General features: G+C 36.8%; 1 protein-coding gene across 11 annotated transcripts in view; it reads right to left on the reverse strand.

Annotated features, from left to right (window-relative positions):
- Positions 1–18089, reverse strand: part of TCF4 (transcription factor 4) — a 352006-nt gene that overhangs the window by 226388 nt on the left and 107529 nt on the right. For all 11 annotated transcript variants that reach the window (XM_004422560.3, XM_014781432.2, XM_087439265.1 and 8 more), the window contains 2 exons: positions 7972–8033; positions 4760–4856 (listed from right to left, as the gene is read on the reverse strand). In XM_004422560.3, coding sequence (XP_004422617.1) covers positions 4760–4856; positions 7972–8033 — 159 coding nt within the window. The remainder of the gene's footprint in view (positions 1–4759; positions 4857–7971; positions 8034–18089) is intronic.

Consider the following 18089-nt stretch of genomic DNA (forward strand, 5'->3'; position numbering starts at 1 on the left):
AGTAACCAAATCAAAATATCAACCGCTAACCCAGATGAGCTTCAAAGGTCATCCTATAAGCCAGCAGCTTTCTTCAGTTCTGCCTGAAACCTCGATCTAATTCTGCAGTAAAATGTTCCACTGAGCTAGTTTAGAAACCAGTTACTCTATAATGGGAAATTATTTAGTGCACTAGTGGAGTACCCTTGGTGGGACTAGAACCAAATACCACAATAAGGAAACCGAACCATTCACAATGGGACATGTAAAAACACAGCAGCTGATGTTGAACTAAGCTGCACCCAACCATACAAAAGTATCACTTTTCACATCCTTCAGTTACCAATGCGTGTCTATAATCTTATTGGCAAGTTCCTCACTCAACCAATCTGGTTTTCAATTAAGGCTCTGGAACAATAGAAGGAAAATTCATGCTCAGATCCTTCCTTGGATCAAAAAGTTTTAGCGAGAAAATATATTTTCTCCCATTGTAAAAATATTTGGGCAATTACCTACAAAAATTTACTGCTTGGCAAAAAAACCAAAGAGGAATGTTAAAAAAACAATCCCTATTCTTTGCATATAGTTTTTGCTAGGATTGTCAAACTATTCCATAGCATATAATCCTCTTAAAAACACAGGAGTCAGACCCATGGCCCCTCTGTTCTATTAGCATATTCTGAAAGCTACCCCACTGACCACCTGTAACGGTTTAATCAAACTGTTTAAAAACTGCAGTGAACAAGTTTCCAACAGATCGAGTGTACATTATTATCATTAATAATCATAGGTAGTCACAAGGAAGAAGCGATTTGTTTTCTCCAGATACAAAACAGGACATGGAATTTCAAACAAGTAAAAATGCAAACTGGTTTGCTTGTCTCTACCCAACGAAAGCAATGAGTGAGAACTCAGGACAGGTCTGGTAAAAGAGTATAATATACAAATAGCAAATCACTATGTTGTACACCTGAAACTAACATAATGTTATATGTCAATTAACCTCAATCAAAAAATAAAATTTCTAAAAAGACAGTATATGAATTGGTCAGTGCAGCCAGTCAGCTAGATGACTCAGTGCTGAAATCTCTCAGCTCCTCCAGACTCCCCCACACCAAAAGAAAAACAAAAAGCCATTACCACTTATTTAAAAAAAAAAAAATTTAAGGGCTTGCTTTTTTATTTATTTTATTTGTGTTTTTCTTGAAAGGATTTATACAGTAACAACTTCCAAAACTTTGTATGGCAACTATAACTACAGACAGCAATGGAAGGAGCAGTGCAACCTTACAAACCAAGAAGTACCATCAATTCTTCTAACTTAATAGGCATGAGTGTGTATGTGCACATATGCACACAAGTGCACTTGTGTTCACTTGCTTATCTTTAGTTTAGGGATTCACAAACGATCAAATAGGATATTATATTCAGATATGCAAACTTATTTCTAAAAGAATAAATTAATGGAGACACTATTACTCATAAATTATATACCATTTTGCATAAAAGTTGAGATACACAAATAAGTTGTTTTGGTATTTTGGTGCCAAATAAGTATTATATTACAAAAACTGTAACATTTATGCAAAACCATTTGTGTGAAATCAAAAAGTTTAGAGTTGCAATAAAGGGTTTTGTTACCATAAAAGAGTTGAAGAGCAAATGTTAGCAATGCCTGCATCATTTCTCCAAAATAGTGTACCGCCATAAAGAACAAAATATATAATAATAATTCACTCCCAAAAGGAGAGTGGTTCATTACTTTTTTCTTTCCTTGCAATAAAAGAAAACCTCACTAAGTGAACAGTTTAGTAAAAAAAAAAAATCAGGTCATCTGCAGTTAATAAGTCTTTCCCGTAAAATTAGTGTCACTTATTTCTGTAGCAGACGCCTAATTCAGTCACAGGCTTGATTGATTTGACAATAGAAAATCTGGTCCAATAAAGTGGCTGATTTATTTCTGATGCTATAAGCTTTTACCCTAATGTGACATCACAGAAGAATTAAATCTTTGACGTGAAGAAATCCTCTGTAGTTTTAATGAAAACTAAAGATTCTGAAAACAGATACTGGATTGTTGTCAAAAACTTACAGTGAAGTTTAATACTTTCTTTTGGTAGAATGAAAACTTCCATAAAGATCATGACACAGAACATGGATTTGGACACAAAGTGTGGTTTAGAATATACCATATATTCTGTGAGTTCAAATGGTTGGCTACACTAATAAATCTTATTTTATCTTTGTCTCCATTTGTAAATTGGCTGTCTTTAATTTCTTGAAAACAACCTAGCTTCTCTTTGTAAAGGTGCAGCATAACACCAAGCAAGGCTCATCTCAAAAGTGGTTTCATTTTTAAACAAACAGCAGCCTGGGCAAAATCAATGCAAATCTTTGTTCCTCAAATCTAGCCAAGATACTCAAGCCAATCAAGAAGGCCTTTGGATGTGAGAAATTATAGGGGTGGGAAGAGTTTTTAATGCAGCATCGTAGTCACTTCTCTAAAAATACATTTTTTAAATTCTTTTCCAAACCCCAAATGCAAGGTATTTCATAGTTGTTCAAATGTCTTTTTCTCCCTTTTTCCTTTTTTTGCACACTGTGCCATGCCCTCTTGCTCTGAGGGCGACTTCCCTGACCCCAGTCTGACACTGCACTGTTAATGTCAGATAAACCATTTAGCCCAAGCACAGTTCTTTTCTGTGCAAAAATCTGCTTGAGGTGGAAAATGTAGCAGTTTGTAAACAATAAAGAGCCATGTTTCAGACCAGACAGCTTATCTAACAGAGACGTCCTTTCATTGGGAACAGTGGGTGGGAGCCTCCCGGACATAGTAGCATTTCCTATCACAATGCAGGAGACTGTCTTGGCCTCCATATTTAAGAGTTTAATGGGAAGGAGGGCAGACGGAATAAAAGAACACAGCTGACATGGACTTTCAGCTTAAACAACAACGAAGTCAAAAGAGTCAGCTCTCTCCGCTCCAGCTCCAGACTCACAGCCCACTCATATTTTAAATACTATTTGGATTGAAAAATGAATTTGGTTTGTAAAACAGTTGCCCATGAGGACACAGGAACAAGAACAATTATTTCATATCTTTGTATTGCTTGGTGGATTCTGTAATATTGATTTATCAAGTTGTTCTTTAGGAAAACTTTTTTCACGTACATAAGATAAACTTCTCAAGATGAGTAGTAATTTATTTATTCTATGCTACTTACTTTAGCTCATCATTGATAGTTTTAGAATCTTCTAAGGAAACTCTTTAATATACTCTTTAAGTGCTACTTCTCAAGATTATTATTTTCAAGTTAATCTTTTATTCTATTTTATGAAGTCGGGCGAGGATGACGAGAAGCAATGGTGTTAGAATTTAAAATTATTACTATTGTCATTGAAGAGTCTAAAGTTGTTCTTGAAAATCTAAGTTGACAAATGTATCTAGTAATCTGTATCTGTATATCCTGAAGACAGTAAACTTGTTGCACCTTCCTATCGACAACTGATAAAAAACTGGGATTCTTGCTTTAGCTACAAAGTTAAAACATAAATATGAAATTTACCATTTTAAAGTAAATGAGGAAACAACTGTAAGAACAACCTTGATCAAACACAACTTCCTAGTCTCAAAGATGAGATGACACTTAACGGCACAAATATGATATTACCCATTAAATACAAATTGCCAATATTTCTCTGCTTTGACTATTTTGTGTTAAATACCTGAAATTCCTTTAGATCAATTTTGGTGATTTTTTAAAAAGTGACTGAGATTCAAGGACTATTCACACCTTAAATAACAAGTACAGCTTCCAAGGCTTAAAAATCAGGACAGTCTTTAGAAGCATTAGCAATTATGGTTTCAGAATGATATAATCATGGCTGTGTGTTTCCCTTAGAATATGGTCCAACAGCTGTGCCAAGAAATTTAACTTCATTTATTGATGGATTTGCAATAGAATTTGGCCAAGTTGAGAGATTTACTAATATTGTTAAAAACTCATATTTACTAGAACAAAGATCATTTTTTTCAATCAAAACTAAAGTAATCAGCTATTGGGACCTTTTAAGCCATTATGAATTATCTTTTCATTGCTCAGGTTATAGCTGTTAAATAAATTTCCCTACAGGGCAGTCAAAGCAGAAAACAATGCTAAGGACGCCAATAGGAAGGGCATGCTGGAAGCTCGCAGACTGTCTCAAACCACACATAGCTCTCACTTCCAGTGAAGCAGGATGCAATCTGCCTAGACCATTAGCACTAAAGTTCACACCTTGATAAATACACAACCAGATCTTACAATTCAACTTGAACACACAACTCTGATTTAAGCACACGAAATTTATTATTAAAGGGGTTCCATGACCCCTTTACAGCCTCACAGCTAATACTGACTATATATCACTGCCATCTGACAGGCCCAATGATATTTTTATCTTAAATATTCACCACTTTCACTTCATCAACCTTCACTTAGAAAACTACTGCAGCAACGTTGAAATTGGGATAAGTGCTTTATGTCTAAGAAAGACAAAATTTCCATGTAGATTCAGTATGATTGAAATTCTGTAATTCCACATGATTGTAAAACTTAGTTCTTTATGTGCTATTACCAAGTATAGACTGTCAATATTTTTCTGCAATTTAAAATTACTATAGCGAACTGGCTAAAGATCCAAGTTCCTAAAATAGAACCTCTGTCTGGGCTTGTATTCACCCTTCCATAGTAAAACATAAGCATTCAAAAAATTCATGTCAATTTAAAATTAGTCTTACTTTGTATTCTGGAATTGACAAAAGGTGGAGAGAGATTGTCATGTGACCCAAGGTCCCTGCTGGTCATGTGGTCATAGGGAGTCCCATCTCCATAGTTCTGTAAATAAAATAACAGCATAAAGTTTTAATTTTACATGAATAAATTAGCACATAAGTATGCCCCCACCATTGAGACCTCTCTGACCCAAAGTAATTGCAGTCCAACATTCCCATCCTGAAACTTCATTAGAAGGAACCTGTATCTTCACAGATACAGTGTGTAAGACAGTGCTCTAGAGTCAGCAGAGCTAAAATTTTCCTCATAATACCTGTGAAATCTTGCGAATAATAATGGAACCAACTGCATGAGCTGTTGACATGGTTAAATGAAACAATGCATGTAAAACACCTGACATATAAAATATATTGTAAATATTAAAAGTCATTATTTTAATAAGCCCACATTACTTTAAAAAAAAGCAAGATTGTGCTATAAGGGAAAATTATCCATGGACTGGAATGAATTGCTTTTGGAAGACCAAGGTAGAGTCTTTTAAACAACAACATTTGGCTTTACAATATTGAAATTTCAGTGTTTTGTTATAGTTATTATTGTGGTTGTAAGAGAATTGGATCATTCTATAAGTAATTAACATATAAGAATGTTAAAATTATTACAATGTGACTATGAATGAACATCAAAATTTTAGCGTAAATTAATACTTTCGGATTTGGACAAATTCTGCCAGAAAAAGAAACAGTTTTATAGCAGAAAATAATTTTTGGCAGAAATTTATCATTATTATGATTATCTCATTGTTTTAATGGGAATTCAGAATTAAAATGATGTTTTTAAACTGTCCAGTCACTTACTTTTAATGGAGGAATTGGATAACATATAGGAAAGAGTTAAAGTCATCTATATTATATGGTTCAAATTTCAGTTTACTAAGGTGCATACAATGACGAAAATTTTTTTTAAAAAAGTCATTCTGCTCAGCTGGTTGCACTGCCCGTAAAGACTAAGGCAAATTTACTCAGAGGTGTCAGTTGGCACGTTAACCAAAGGGCAGAATCTGCCCACACAGAAAAGACGGATGCTGTACGAACAATGAAAATGCACGTCACCTCACCAGAGAATAACAGGAACCCATAAGGTTCCAAACAACCCCATTTCCAATTGCCTTTCCTCATTTATAAAAATTAACTTGAATGATACTGTAATCTAATACTGCCAATACGTCAGGGTATAAAAAGATGTCACATCTTAAACACCTAGCATGGATTTTACACTCACTAATTCTATACAAGGCATTGCATAATACTAATTATTATTTATTAAGTGTCCTCATCCTAGAGAGTGTACTAAAAGCTTAATATACATTATCTAATTTACACCTCAGCACAGTGCTGCAAGGTAGCTGATAACATCATCACTTTAAGATGAGAGAAGAGAGACTTAGCATGGTTGTCCAGGTATAAGTCAGCCACAATAATCTATCTCATGCAAACTCCCTGGACTTAGAAGATATAAGTTACAAAATATTGATTCAAAATTATTCACCAACATAGTCCCTGAAAAAAATGGCAGGACAGTTAATGAAAACTAAAGAAAAGTCAGGATGGTCCTAGAAGGACCTTGTTCTCAGAAGCACAATTAAAAGTACCATGTGTATTAAACTGGGAAATCATAAGAAATTAAGTAAGTTTGAATGAACTAAACAATAGAGGGAACTTCTGTCATCTCCTACACTTGCTGTCAAGGGGAAGGGATTTATTTCTGCAAGTGCAGGTTGTAACATGAGGAGGAGGAAAGATTTCCTCAACCCATCCAGATAATGCATTAGAATGTCAAACTCGACAGCTGGTGCAAGGGCTCAACAAACTTACTGGTAAGCTTAGAGATCCTGCTGTACCCTGAAGACTAGAGTGAGAACCACAAGGCCAAAGGACAGGTGGAAGTAGATAACTGTGGCTTGCTGAAATGTCCTCATTTTGACAGCTTGATTACCTTCCCTGCCTCTTATGCTGAAACAGAGACCCCCCTCAAATTTATGTGAACACTTATAGTAAAACGTTACCCTCCCTGCAGAATGCTTCATCTATACAGCTGATTGGGGGAGGGGCAGATGTTTTACTATGTGCTCTAAGTCTATTTTTAATTTGGGGTATTATATGTATATTATAAAAGTTGACATGGATTTTAGAGGATCTAGAGATGATTCAGTTAAAGACAGATTATATATAAAATCAGACATATTTAAGTTGGAAGGAACATAAAAGATCCTCTGGTTCTACTTCTTCACTTTACAAATTAGGAAAATGAAAACCAAAGAGGTAAAATGATATGCCCAAGGTCATATATATACAAAAGCACACAATGCCGGGGCCAGCCACGTGGCGTAGTGGTTAAGTGTGTGTGCTCCGCTGCTGGCGGCCCGGGTATGGATCCCGGGCGCACACCGATGCACCACTTGTCAGGCCATGCTGTGGAGGCGTCCCATATAAAGTGGAGGAAGATGGGCACAGATGTTATCCCAGAGCCAGTCTTCCTCAGCCAAAAGAGGAGGATTGGCATGGATGTTAGCTCAGGGCTGATCTTCCTCACAAAAAAAAAAAAACACACACACACACACATTGCCTAACCACTCATCCCACCCCATTCCATGGTCTTCCCATTACACCCAAACTAACAACCAGAGTAAGAAGGAAAATCATGAAAAACAGCAGCAAAAATTTGAGACCAAATAAACGAATGAACGAAACTGGTGATCAAAGGCACTACTGGTGAAAGAATAACATGTTTACAAAGTGAAATCAACTCAGATTTATTATGTAGATTATACTGGTAGGATAGAACTTCATAGTACGTCTTCAGAATTATTCAGAAGTCTATTTACACCAATACATTACAGGGATACTAGGATTTTTTTTCAAAGCTGTGCCATCTATGACAACTTTCTGCAATACTGGATCAATAACTGGCAAATTAAGGCCAAACCTTTAATGAAGGATTTTTCTTCTGGTTAGCAGAAGTGGAACAGGTGTCAAGTGCAATAATAGCATCCAGTAAGTGAATGAAAAAAAATTCCAAAAACAAGCTGATCCTCATTAAACTTAGTATGCATATGTATCTGGCAGTTGTGTGTGTGTGAGAGAGAAACTCACTTTCAGTTTGTCAATTTACATATGTGAGATGTCTGGTTGTGGGAAAAAAGATTAGATATACTTACCCTGGACGGGCTAGGATGTCCTCCATTCCCCCAGGACCCTGAGCTACTTCTGTCTTCTACATCTGGGGACAAGAGAAAAGTTCTTTAGGCTTTCTTGCAATAATTTTTTTCTTTTTGTATACGTACTTTTAAATTAATGTTTCAAATTAATCTCCTGTTGCCTTTAATTAAGAATCAGGCACAGGGCTACCACGATGATAGTGGCTTCTGACCCATCCACTTAAATTAACTCATTTAAATTCACAGCAGAAATGAACTGGACCCTCAGGAACCAGAGGTATGAACATAAAAATTTCTTCCATCCTTGACAATGTTTCTTTCATAGCCTCAACTTTTACTGACTTGAAACCACACTTAAAGATTTATTCAGGGCCGGCCCCGTGGCTCAGCGGTTAAGTGCGCGCGCTCCGCTGCTGGCGGGTGGCCCGGGTTCGGATCCCGGGTGCGCACCGACGCACCGCTTCTCCGGCCATGCTGAGGCTGCGTCCCACATACAGCAACTGGAAGGATGTGCAGCTATGACATACAACTATCTACTGGGGCTTTGAGGGGGGGGAATAAATAAATAAAATCTTAAAAAAAAAAAAAAAAGATTTATTCAAATCTTTTGGACAAAATAAATTTTAAAATACACTAACACAACCTTAATAAAAAACAAAGTTAAATTCAGGTAAATATCCATTGGCAGCATCCACACCACACAACTCTTGGATATTGGATACTTTTTGTTCTCTAAGGAAGGCTTATCACACCAGACAACAGACATGCAACAAAATATACAAGACAGAAACCGGATTCAGTAGTCTATTTCCACCAGTACCTTACAAGGATATTAGGTTTTTGTTTTTTAAGTCAAGACAACACTGTTTCAGTCTTTAAATTTTTTTTTAATAGACTTGGCCACTTGGCCTACAATCCTGAATCTGGGCATTGAATAGTGGAAATTAAAGTTATTAAAGCAATGTTTTATTTTGATAAACGGTGGTGAAGAGACCTACTTGAACTTCCAGAAAGTTGGAATTCTAAACTCTGTACCAGCGAGGTTCTAATGGTGACCAGAGTACTAAATGCTCCATCAGAACTTCAACTGGAAAATATTGGGGATGGAGAGTATAACAGCTAAGTTACCATATTAATTGCTTAAAACATAAAAGTGCTTCAAAGATCAGTCACTCTATATTTAGAAATGGCTGTGAGATTTTTGATGCAAGGCCCTTTATAAGTATAAAAAGTTTTACTGTTCTATTATTTTGATCACGGTTGATAACAGACGGCCATCACAAACTTCCTGTGACAGAACTGGAGGAGGAGGTGTGAAACTTTGGTTCAGGAGACATACTCCTATTTATTGTGTTTCCTAACATTTCAGTGATACTGTTTATTCTCTTAACGCACTACTGTCACTCCTTTTATTATCGCTATTTTATGATCAGCAGAAGTAATCATAGTATAATTAGTTGATTTATTTTGGGTACACTGGAGTACATGGCCTTTTAGAATATCTTAAGAGATGAAATAGCAACAACAACAAAGAACAACTAACTTTTACCACTAAACTTGAATTCTTTCTTTTTTTAACAAATATTATTTCGGTTCCTTTTGTTGGTGCTTCAGAAGATAAAGCAACTGCAAACAGATATCCCCCATGGACAGTTAAAATCAGCAACTGTGAGCTTTAAGGGATGTCAAGAAAGCTCTGGGGAGAGCATCCAGTCTGGAGAGAAGATGCAATACTTTCCCAAACCTGCTGTTTAACAACCCAACCTCCTGGCCTATCCTGTGTATGCTGAACTGAAGTACTCGAAGAAGTGACTTAGAACCCTCTGGATTCTCATACCAGTAAGTTTTGCAGCCTACGTGGTTCTCTTCATCCTTAACCAAAAATCAAATATTTTCAGCAAAAAAGAAAAAAGTATAAATGACAAAATCTCTCAACCACTGCAGGTTTTCAGAAGACTGGCACATCTCGACTTCCTTTTAACCTGAAACAGCCAGCTTGGAGGAATTTGAGAGATTTCTCCTCTTAAATTTGGCCAGAAAGTAATGAAGGAACAGAGTTCAATCCCTCTGCCTACCATAAGATTTCATATTGTTTGGACTCATTTTATCTTTTCAATTTTCAAATAGGATTTTAAACATGAAAAGTAGGCAGAGACAAGGAAGAAAGGGGACCATAGTTAGGCCAGGCCAGCGGTTCTCACCTGAGGTGATTTGTGCCCCCAGAGGACATTTGGCAACGTCTGGAGACGTTTTTGGTTGTCACAATTTGGGGCAGGGGAATGCATGGCTACTACTGGCATCTCGTGGGTAGAGGCCAGGGATGCTGCTAAACATCCTACAAATGTTAGACTAGCCCCCCACAATAAAAAATATCCTGGCCCCAAATGTCAAATGTGCCAAAACTGAGAAGCCCTGGGCTAGAGGGAAAATATTAAAGAGCAAAAAGGAAGAACTGAGTTGGAGAAAAGATGTACTAGTATTTGATTTACAATTTAGTACAAACGCTTACTAAATACACAATGACTTCTGCATTTTAACCCAGACTTGAGCTAGAGTGTTGCAAGAGACCTTCATATACATCTTCTGTCCACAGAATAAAGGAAAAACGATGGTCAACCAAGCAGCCTGCTAATTAGCAGGCAGATAATACACATCAAAACTTGAGTATTCCCAACTGGGCAATTTCAAAAGTGAGCAATCCACTAATTAAAAATGCTGGAAGTCTAGCTTTTTCAAAACAGGTTAAACACTGGCTGGGTTCCTTCACAAATAGATTCCCAACCAACAAGATCTGACTGCTCTTTTCCCATCCCTTCCATTTCCATCTTTCTCATTTCCTGACCTCATGCTGCTGCGCCTTCCTTTCTGCTTCCTCCCTTTTATTGCTCTCTTTTTAACCGGCTTTTCCACCCCTTGGCCTCCTGCTAGATCTAGAAGATAAGGACAAATTTCTAGCTCTCCCAAATCTAATGGAACAATTGTATGATTTCTGATTATATTTTATCTTTGAAAAAATATCTGTATAACTGGTGTTCATTTATCTGTAGCAAGAAGACACAAAGCGATAGCATAGATACTGGTAACTCATAATGAATGTAAATATGTTACTTTTAAGTCATTTGTTTCCATCTTCCTTCCCACTGAGCTTCATCAGACCTGCCAGCTAGTTAGCAAGCATTTCCTCAAAAACTATTCCAGGGCATCTCAAAATGCATCTGAGGACCACCTACATCTGAATCATCTGGTATACTCCTTTCAAAACCAGCATCTTAGGGCCCATTGCAGCCTACTGAGTCTAGATCTCTGGGGATGGAACTAAGAAAAAACTGTTTTCAACAAGGTCCCCAGGTAATTTTCATGTACACAGGAGTTTGAGGTCTCCCAGCCTACTCTATTGGGAACACAAGACAAATGCATGCCCCATACCACCAACAGTTGCCTATCTTACTCCATATCTTAAAACTCCTGCCTACATTGCCAGTCTCAGCAGCATTCAGTACACATTCCCATCACATCTGCATCCCAGCAGTTCTTGCCCAGCCTCACTTTTTATGTAAACCCTGCACATGGCCTATACTTGGCCATTCCTTACTCCCTGCTGGTGTACCTGGACAATGCACTCTTTTATACCTCCATGTTTTTGTATCTGCCATTCCCTCTGCCTAAACTGTTCCTCGTCTCTCAAAAAGTAAGAGCAGCTTGGGGCCAGCCTGGTGGCATAGTGGTTAAGTTCACATACTCCGCTTTGGCAGCCTGGGGTTCACAGGTTCGGATCCTGGGCGTGGATCTATGCACCACTTATCAAGCCACGCTGTGGCAGGCATCCCACATATAAAATAGAGGGAGATGGGCACAGCTGTTAGCTCAGGGCCAATCTTGCTCAGGAGAAAGAGGAAGATTGGCAATGGATGTTAGCTCAGAGCTAATCTTCCTCACCAAAAACAATAAATAAATAATAGCAGCTAACATTTAGTGAGCTTAAATATGTGTCAGACACTGCTCAGCACTTAAATGCACTAATAGTATTCCCATTTTATACATGAGAAAAGTGAGACTCAGACCAGACAGAAAACTCTCCCAAGGCGACAGTAAATGGCAGAACTGAGATGCAAACACAGGTGCTCTTGGATGCCGAAGCCAGTGGGTGCTCTTCTCTACCACCATCAATGCCTCCCTGGTGAGAACAGATCTCTCCACGACCAGCTCAAATGTGACCTCCAGTCACTTCTCCCCAGGCAGAATGAGCATATTTATTTGGGAGCTTTTGCCCATTCTTGTGTCAAAAGACAAGATTATAAAATTATATACAACAAAAGTAAATACTTAAAGAAACCAAGAGATGGAAAAAATGAAAGTAGGGGAATAATAAAGCCAGAAGTATGATGTCCACTGTGATAGACCAGATATTTGTCCAAAATGTCCACTGATGGATCAGATATTTGCTAGAGAGGGGTCAAAATTCTATAAGCTACTGAGTGGGAAAGCAAAGAGTGAAATAAGATTCACAATGAGCGTCCGATAAAAACACACAAATTGTTCAAGAGAAACATAACTTAATCTGGGTACTAAAACCTGGCAGAAAACGTCTGTGGACCTCCCAACAGATAGAATGAAATGTAGCAGACAATGTTCTCCATAGTATCAACAATAAGCAAAATGACAAGTTTGTGTGGCTAGCTCAATATGATAATTATAATGAGATTATTATACAAATAACCATGTGGGCATACATACAGCTACAGAGCTACATATTTATATCACACCAAACTGTCAGATATGTTCCTTACAGAAAAGAAACATGCTTTACTCCTGTAAGTACCTCTCAATACCTTGAGTGGTACACTACAGCAGGTGGGCTCAACAGTTCCTCATTAAAATGAATTAAAACAACACAAAGTGAAAGGGAAGAGACAATATTTTTATATGAGAAGTGTTTACGTGAGCCAAAACAATATATAGGAAAAGTTGTGTGAAATCCATTAAGGCAACATAGTAACAACTGAAAAACTGCCTAGGATAGAAGCTGTCTGAATATTTAGTTCTTGCCTCTCTCTTCTTCTGTCCTCACTCTGTACCCAAGATGGGAATAAATGTCAGAAAGACAATAACCTGGACAGCATGAGAGAAAGGAAGAAAGCAAGTGGATGATAGAAATTATTCTTCCAAAAGACTGAAATGGGCTCAACTGTCCAAGAATTTTCTAATTTATTTTACCCTAAACTAGGACAGACTTAGTAACTTTCACGGGACTGACAGTTGCTTTAGGAGGCAGTCTGACAAGGCACACATTTGCATTTGATTTGAGTAGTTCTGCATAAGTCCCCTCTAAAATGCCTGACCTTTCAGCATCAAAACACAAAAGTGAAGTTGGGCAGAACTAGGACCAAACGCTCCATTTAGAGAAAAGATATACAGACATAATTTTTAATTTCCATGATTTCCCATCCACATTCATTAAACTTGGGATTTGATTACTCAAATTTCTACTTTGTTTATGTGGACAACGAGATTGAAACTCTCAGATAGACTGGACAAATGTCAGAAAACACAGCACTGGGAGCTGGGATGGAGACCTGGATTTCAGTAGCAACTCGGCATTACCCAGCTCTATAGTCTGAGCCAGCCACTGGCCTCAATGAACTCATTTTTGTCAACTGTAAAATAAGTGGGTTTGATTTCCATTCTTGAAATAGGGCAGGCTAGTATACTTGGACAACTCTCCCACAAAAAACTAAAAATGATGGATAAATTTTTTTTAATCTTTTTTAAAATACTAATGAGCTGACAAGAAAGTAAGGAAATATCAAGCCAAAATCAAAGTGAAAGCTGGAACCCAGGGAGGAAGAGAAGACATTTTTGCCCTGAGGATATCTGCCAGCCTAGAAAATTTAAGGGCCTCTTGGGTCAAGAAGAATAGAAGTGAAAACCCAGGACACACCCAAAGTAGGTATCTAACAGGAGATAAAGCGATAATAGGATTTCCAAGCTCAAGGAGTTACTGTTAAAGTAAATGAGTTAATTAATACTTGTTAAACATTTAGGGGAGTACCTGACGCAGAATAAACACTCAGTAACCAACACCTACCATGAGTGCCTAACTTACTAATACCCTCCAAAACCTAAGAAAATCAAACCACATGAATACGGAAAATTGTGATTGATTCAAGGAAATCTGTGTCTCACATTTTTATAACTCCTAGTTCTGCTAAACAGGTCAGAGACTTTCAAATAGTCTCTTGGATTTTAGAAACAGCCAATATGTTTAGAGTAAATAAATCCCACCTTCTCCATGAACCTCTATAGCACAATCACAATGAGAATTCAGTAAGCGTTAGATTTGTTTAGTGACTTAATTTACCTTTAGAATATCCTCTTTATATCTCACCATTTCAACATATTCCTATGTGTACTGTATAAATGATATTCTGTTAGAAGTTATATATGCTAACCAAAGGCCCAAGCTAAGAACATAGACTAAATATTTGTAGGTTTCACCTTGATTTGAAATAAACAAGTGTGAGCACTACCTAACTCTGTTGATTTGGGGGAGAGTCTGTACTAGTCCTTACCATACTTAGAGCCCAGATCATGCCAAACACCCAAGGCCCTCAAGTCATGAGTCAGAAAACAACCAAAGTGGTTTTTTGCATTGCTCTAAGAATCTACAAATTCCTACTTTTGTAGAAACATACTGATTTCCTGATGAAAGCTTCTACACACTCAGAATGCACTGGGAAATTGAAACTAAGTTCTTCCTGGAAAGATAATCATCCTGAAACATGTTGAAGTCTACACTGTCTCAAATCGTTCACTCTGCAGCAATAGACACTATTAAATATCCTCCACACCATCATGGAGACTCACAGACTGCATACATCTGTGGCTCCTACTAATTTCCTAGTCCAGGAAGAACCCTTGGCTGAGCCCTCCACACAAACTGAGATGGCATATGCTCTCCGTCAGTGCCAGATGAATTTAGAGTTCAAAATATTTCATCAGCAAAGAGCGTGTTAAGGATGTGCACATTTTCATTAGCACCCAGTATAATAAGAGCTCTAAGTAGAGTAATTTGAAGTCAAATTTGAGTACTAGGACAAAGGAAGGAAGAGTTGAGGAGCTTCAAATAGTGATAGACAATGTCCACTCAACCATGATCGCTTCTTTCTGCTTCTATAAGAAACAAGATATGCTTCATAATGAGTGATCTGAGCACTGATGAGAAACTTCCAGCACTTCCCAAATCTGACAGCAAAAGATGAGGGTGATGGAGAGGCATCCCACACAGATTCTAAGATACTTCAAATATGAAGAACAGAGACCTGGGCTTTCCATTGTCAGATCATTGCTGTCAACACTGGCTTTCTCAGTGCTAATGGATTTCCTTATCAAATAAATCTGAAAACTCAAAGATCAAGTACAAGGTGATCTCACAGTTTATATCTATAAAAATATAAATTGTATAAGAAAAGGTAAAATGTGGATATACTGTGGGGAATGTATAGCAAGAAAAATCTGTTCAGAGGGGAATTATTGCAACATTTTAGCCTTTATTAACTTAAACTTCCATTAATGTGTCCTTTAAAGTACTGTTTAAAACAGTATTATTTTCCTTAAGTTCAAAATAAACTACTTTTCAAAAATGAACACTAAATAATATCAATTATTTAAAATATGGAGTTAATTGCATTTTGCAGTGCTGTAAAACAGGAAAAGCATTTTCATATAACAAGAAATTCAGAAAATACGAAAGTAACAAAATAAAATGCCTAACTATTATGTTATAAATATGCCAGTGGTGCTCCTTATTCTGAAACTCAGAAATCTTCTTGAAAACTCAAGGTGAGCAGACAGTTATATGATGAAATTGAGACAAAAATAACCTTGAAGTCTTTGTACCAATCCATATAATTTGGAAGTATCAATGATTTGGAAGTATCAATATAATCTAACTTGAATAATATCCTAACTATAATAATCTAATATGAAATATAGAGAGATGGGTGTTATTTAGCAACCTTCCATTTCAAATGTTTGAAACTAACCAGTCAGGGTCTTCTTCTTAAAGAGAAGTTAGTCCTTTCGGGATCTCATCTTTCTAAGCAAGAGCCCAGAAAAAAGAGCAATGAATAACTGGGACGAGTATAATAATGTGAATTGTATATGCCTCTTTTGACGTTTTGAAACGTAACTGGCCTAAAAGCACTTAATAAAAATCAATCTTACTAACATAATGTTCTTCGTGGGGGAGGCATTTCAAATCAGGTGAGAACAAGAAGTGGAAGTAAGCTGCCATTTCTGAAGACTTTGAAAATAAAACCAACATACCATCTAACTCCAATATCACACAGATAAGCTTCAAAGTACCTAAATTAAAAGTGGATATAATCTCAGGAAATTTTTAACTAGGCAGTTGGTACCTTTTAAAGATGTATTTACAAATCTCCCTGACAAAGTATGAGAAATAAAAGGTTAATACTCTAGAAAATAAAACGTTAAACAACAAAGGAATAAATTTTAAAATGTTTCACTTTCTAATAGAACAGAATCTATAAATCTGATAGTGTCCATGTAATTATACACGTATTTTTCAATTCACACACATAATTTTTGTGTTGCAAAATCCAGAATACTGTAATGACTTAAAAGATACAAATTGATATTTAAAATGCCTATTTGATCAATAATTTATTAAATTTATTCCAATGGGGGGGAAGATCCAACATGAAACATATAACAATTCTCTCTCTTCTTTTTTCCCTTATACCTCTTTTCTCCCTGAGGTGCCATTTGTGAGGCTCTGGGAAAGGGCTGCAGGCTTAATTGAAATATTTGTAGGCTGTAATTGCTCTGCATAACCACAATGGTCCACTTCTCCCAAATGACATCCATTCCTCTTAGTTTTACCTTTTTCTTCTATTTCCTTTTATGCTTTAACAAAGTCTACTTCTGTTTTCTTCTAGTGTTATCTCATCTCATCCCCTATTCTGGATGCTTGACTAATATTGGTGAAGTCAAGCAGTTTTCAATATTTAAAAATCTTCCCTAAAATCCAGTGTTCTAGCACAGTCCATTTTGCCTACAATAATCACTCCCATAAAGTGATTTTCATTTTGTCCTTTCAACATCCCCATCTTCCACCTGTGTTTAACACTGCAGCCTCCGACCTGGCAGTGACAAGCAATCAATCGTCCATGTTATCTTCAGGGGTCATGTCTTAGTTTTAGGCCAATTTTCTTTGTATTTAGGCTCAAATGTGCAAACCACACTATATTACTCTGCAAAACATCAATGAGAAGGCTTAATTAAGTAACACTGACAGATAAATCCATTTCTTTCGCAGTAATCAAATCAAAGCAGGTTGACATAACACAGGAACTTAATACAGTTATTCCCTTGTAATTGGAAAAAGGCCCTTTACTTCTCATTAAAGCAATCTTCTGGGTATTGGCATAATAAGAAGGCTCAGAGCTTTAATACTGCCCTATAAAAATCTCAAGATAGAGACCCCTTAAGCAAACAAGCCAGATTATCTCATTCCTTGATCACAGCAGAACATGTAGTTCCTACTGTTTTAAACTACTAATTCTTTATCTCTACTGCAATTAAAAAGAGGTAAATCAGTATCAAACACATACAATGGAAATCAGTAAAAATGCATAAACTGTTTACAGTTTTATAAATCTATCTCCACATGTATTTGAAGGGAAGCAGTCCATTAAAAATGAATTTGAAATACTGTACAAATGTGAAATTGTAATAGCTTGGATCAGGGGAAAAATCTCTTTATTTTACTTAATGGGCTCAACAGGATGTGTTTTGCCTAAATTTACAGTTTGATACTCAACCATACAGCACAACTTTGATAATCAGAATTGTGAGAGAATGGAATTTGAAGAAGATTCAATTTTTGTGGCATTTAAAGAACAGTAAGTCACCTGGTCAACTGTAGGCTGCTCTGATCAGGCTGAAATCCATAAAGAATGCAACATGACATCACATTCATATCCCCAAACTAAACAAAATCAATTTTCACCCTTTCACTGCAATTTTCAGGGAGTTTCTGCTACTTATCTAGTGACACCTGATCAATCTCAAAATGATTCTAGCAACTCTTTCTG

The sequence above is a fragment of the Ceratotherium simum genome, chromosome 14 (genome assembly GCF_057802395.1).
Source record: "Ceratotherium simum simum isolate JZ-2026a chromosome 14, ASM5780239v1, whole genome shotgun sequence".
In the NCBI taxonomy this organism is placed as follows: Eukaryota; Metazoa; Chordata; class Mammalia; order Perissodactyla; family Rhinocerotidae; genus Ceratotherium; species Ceratotherium simum.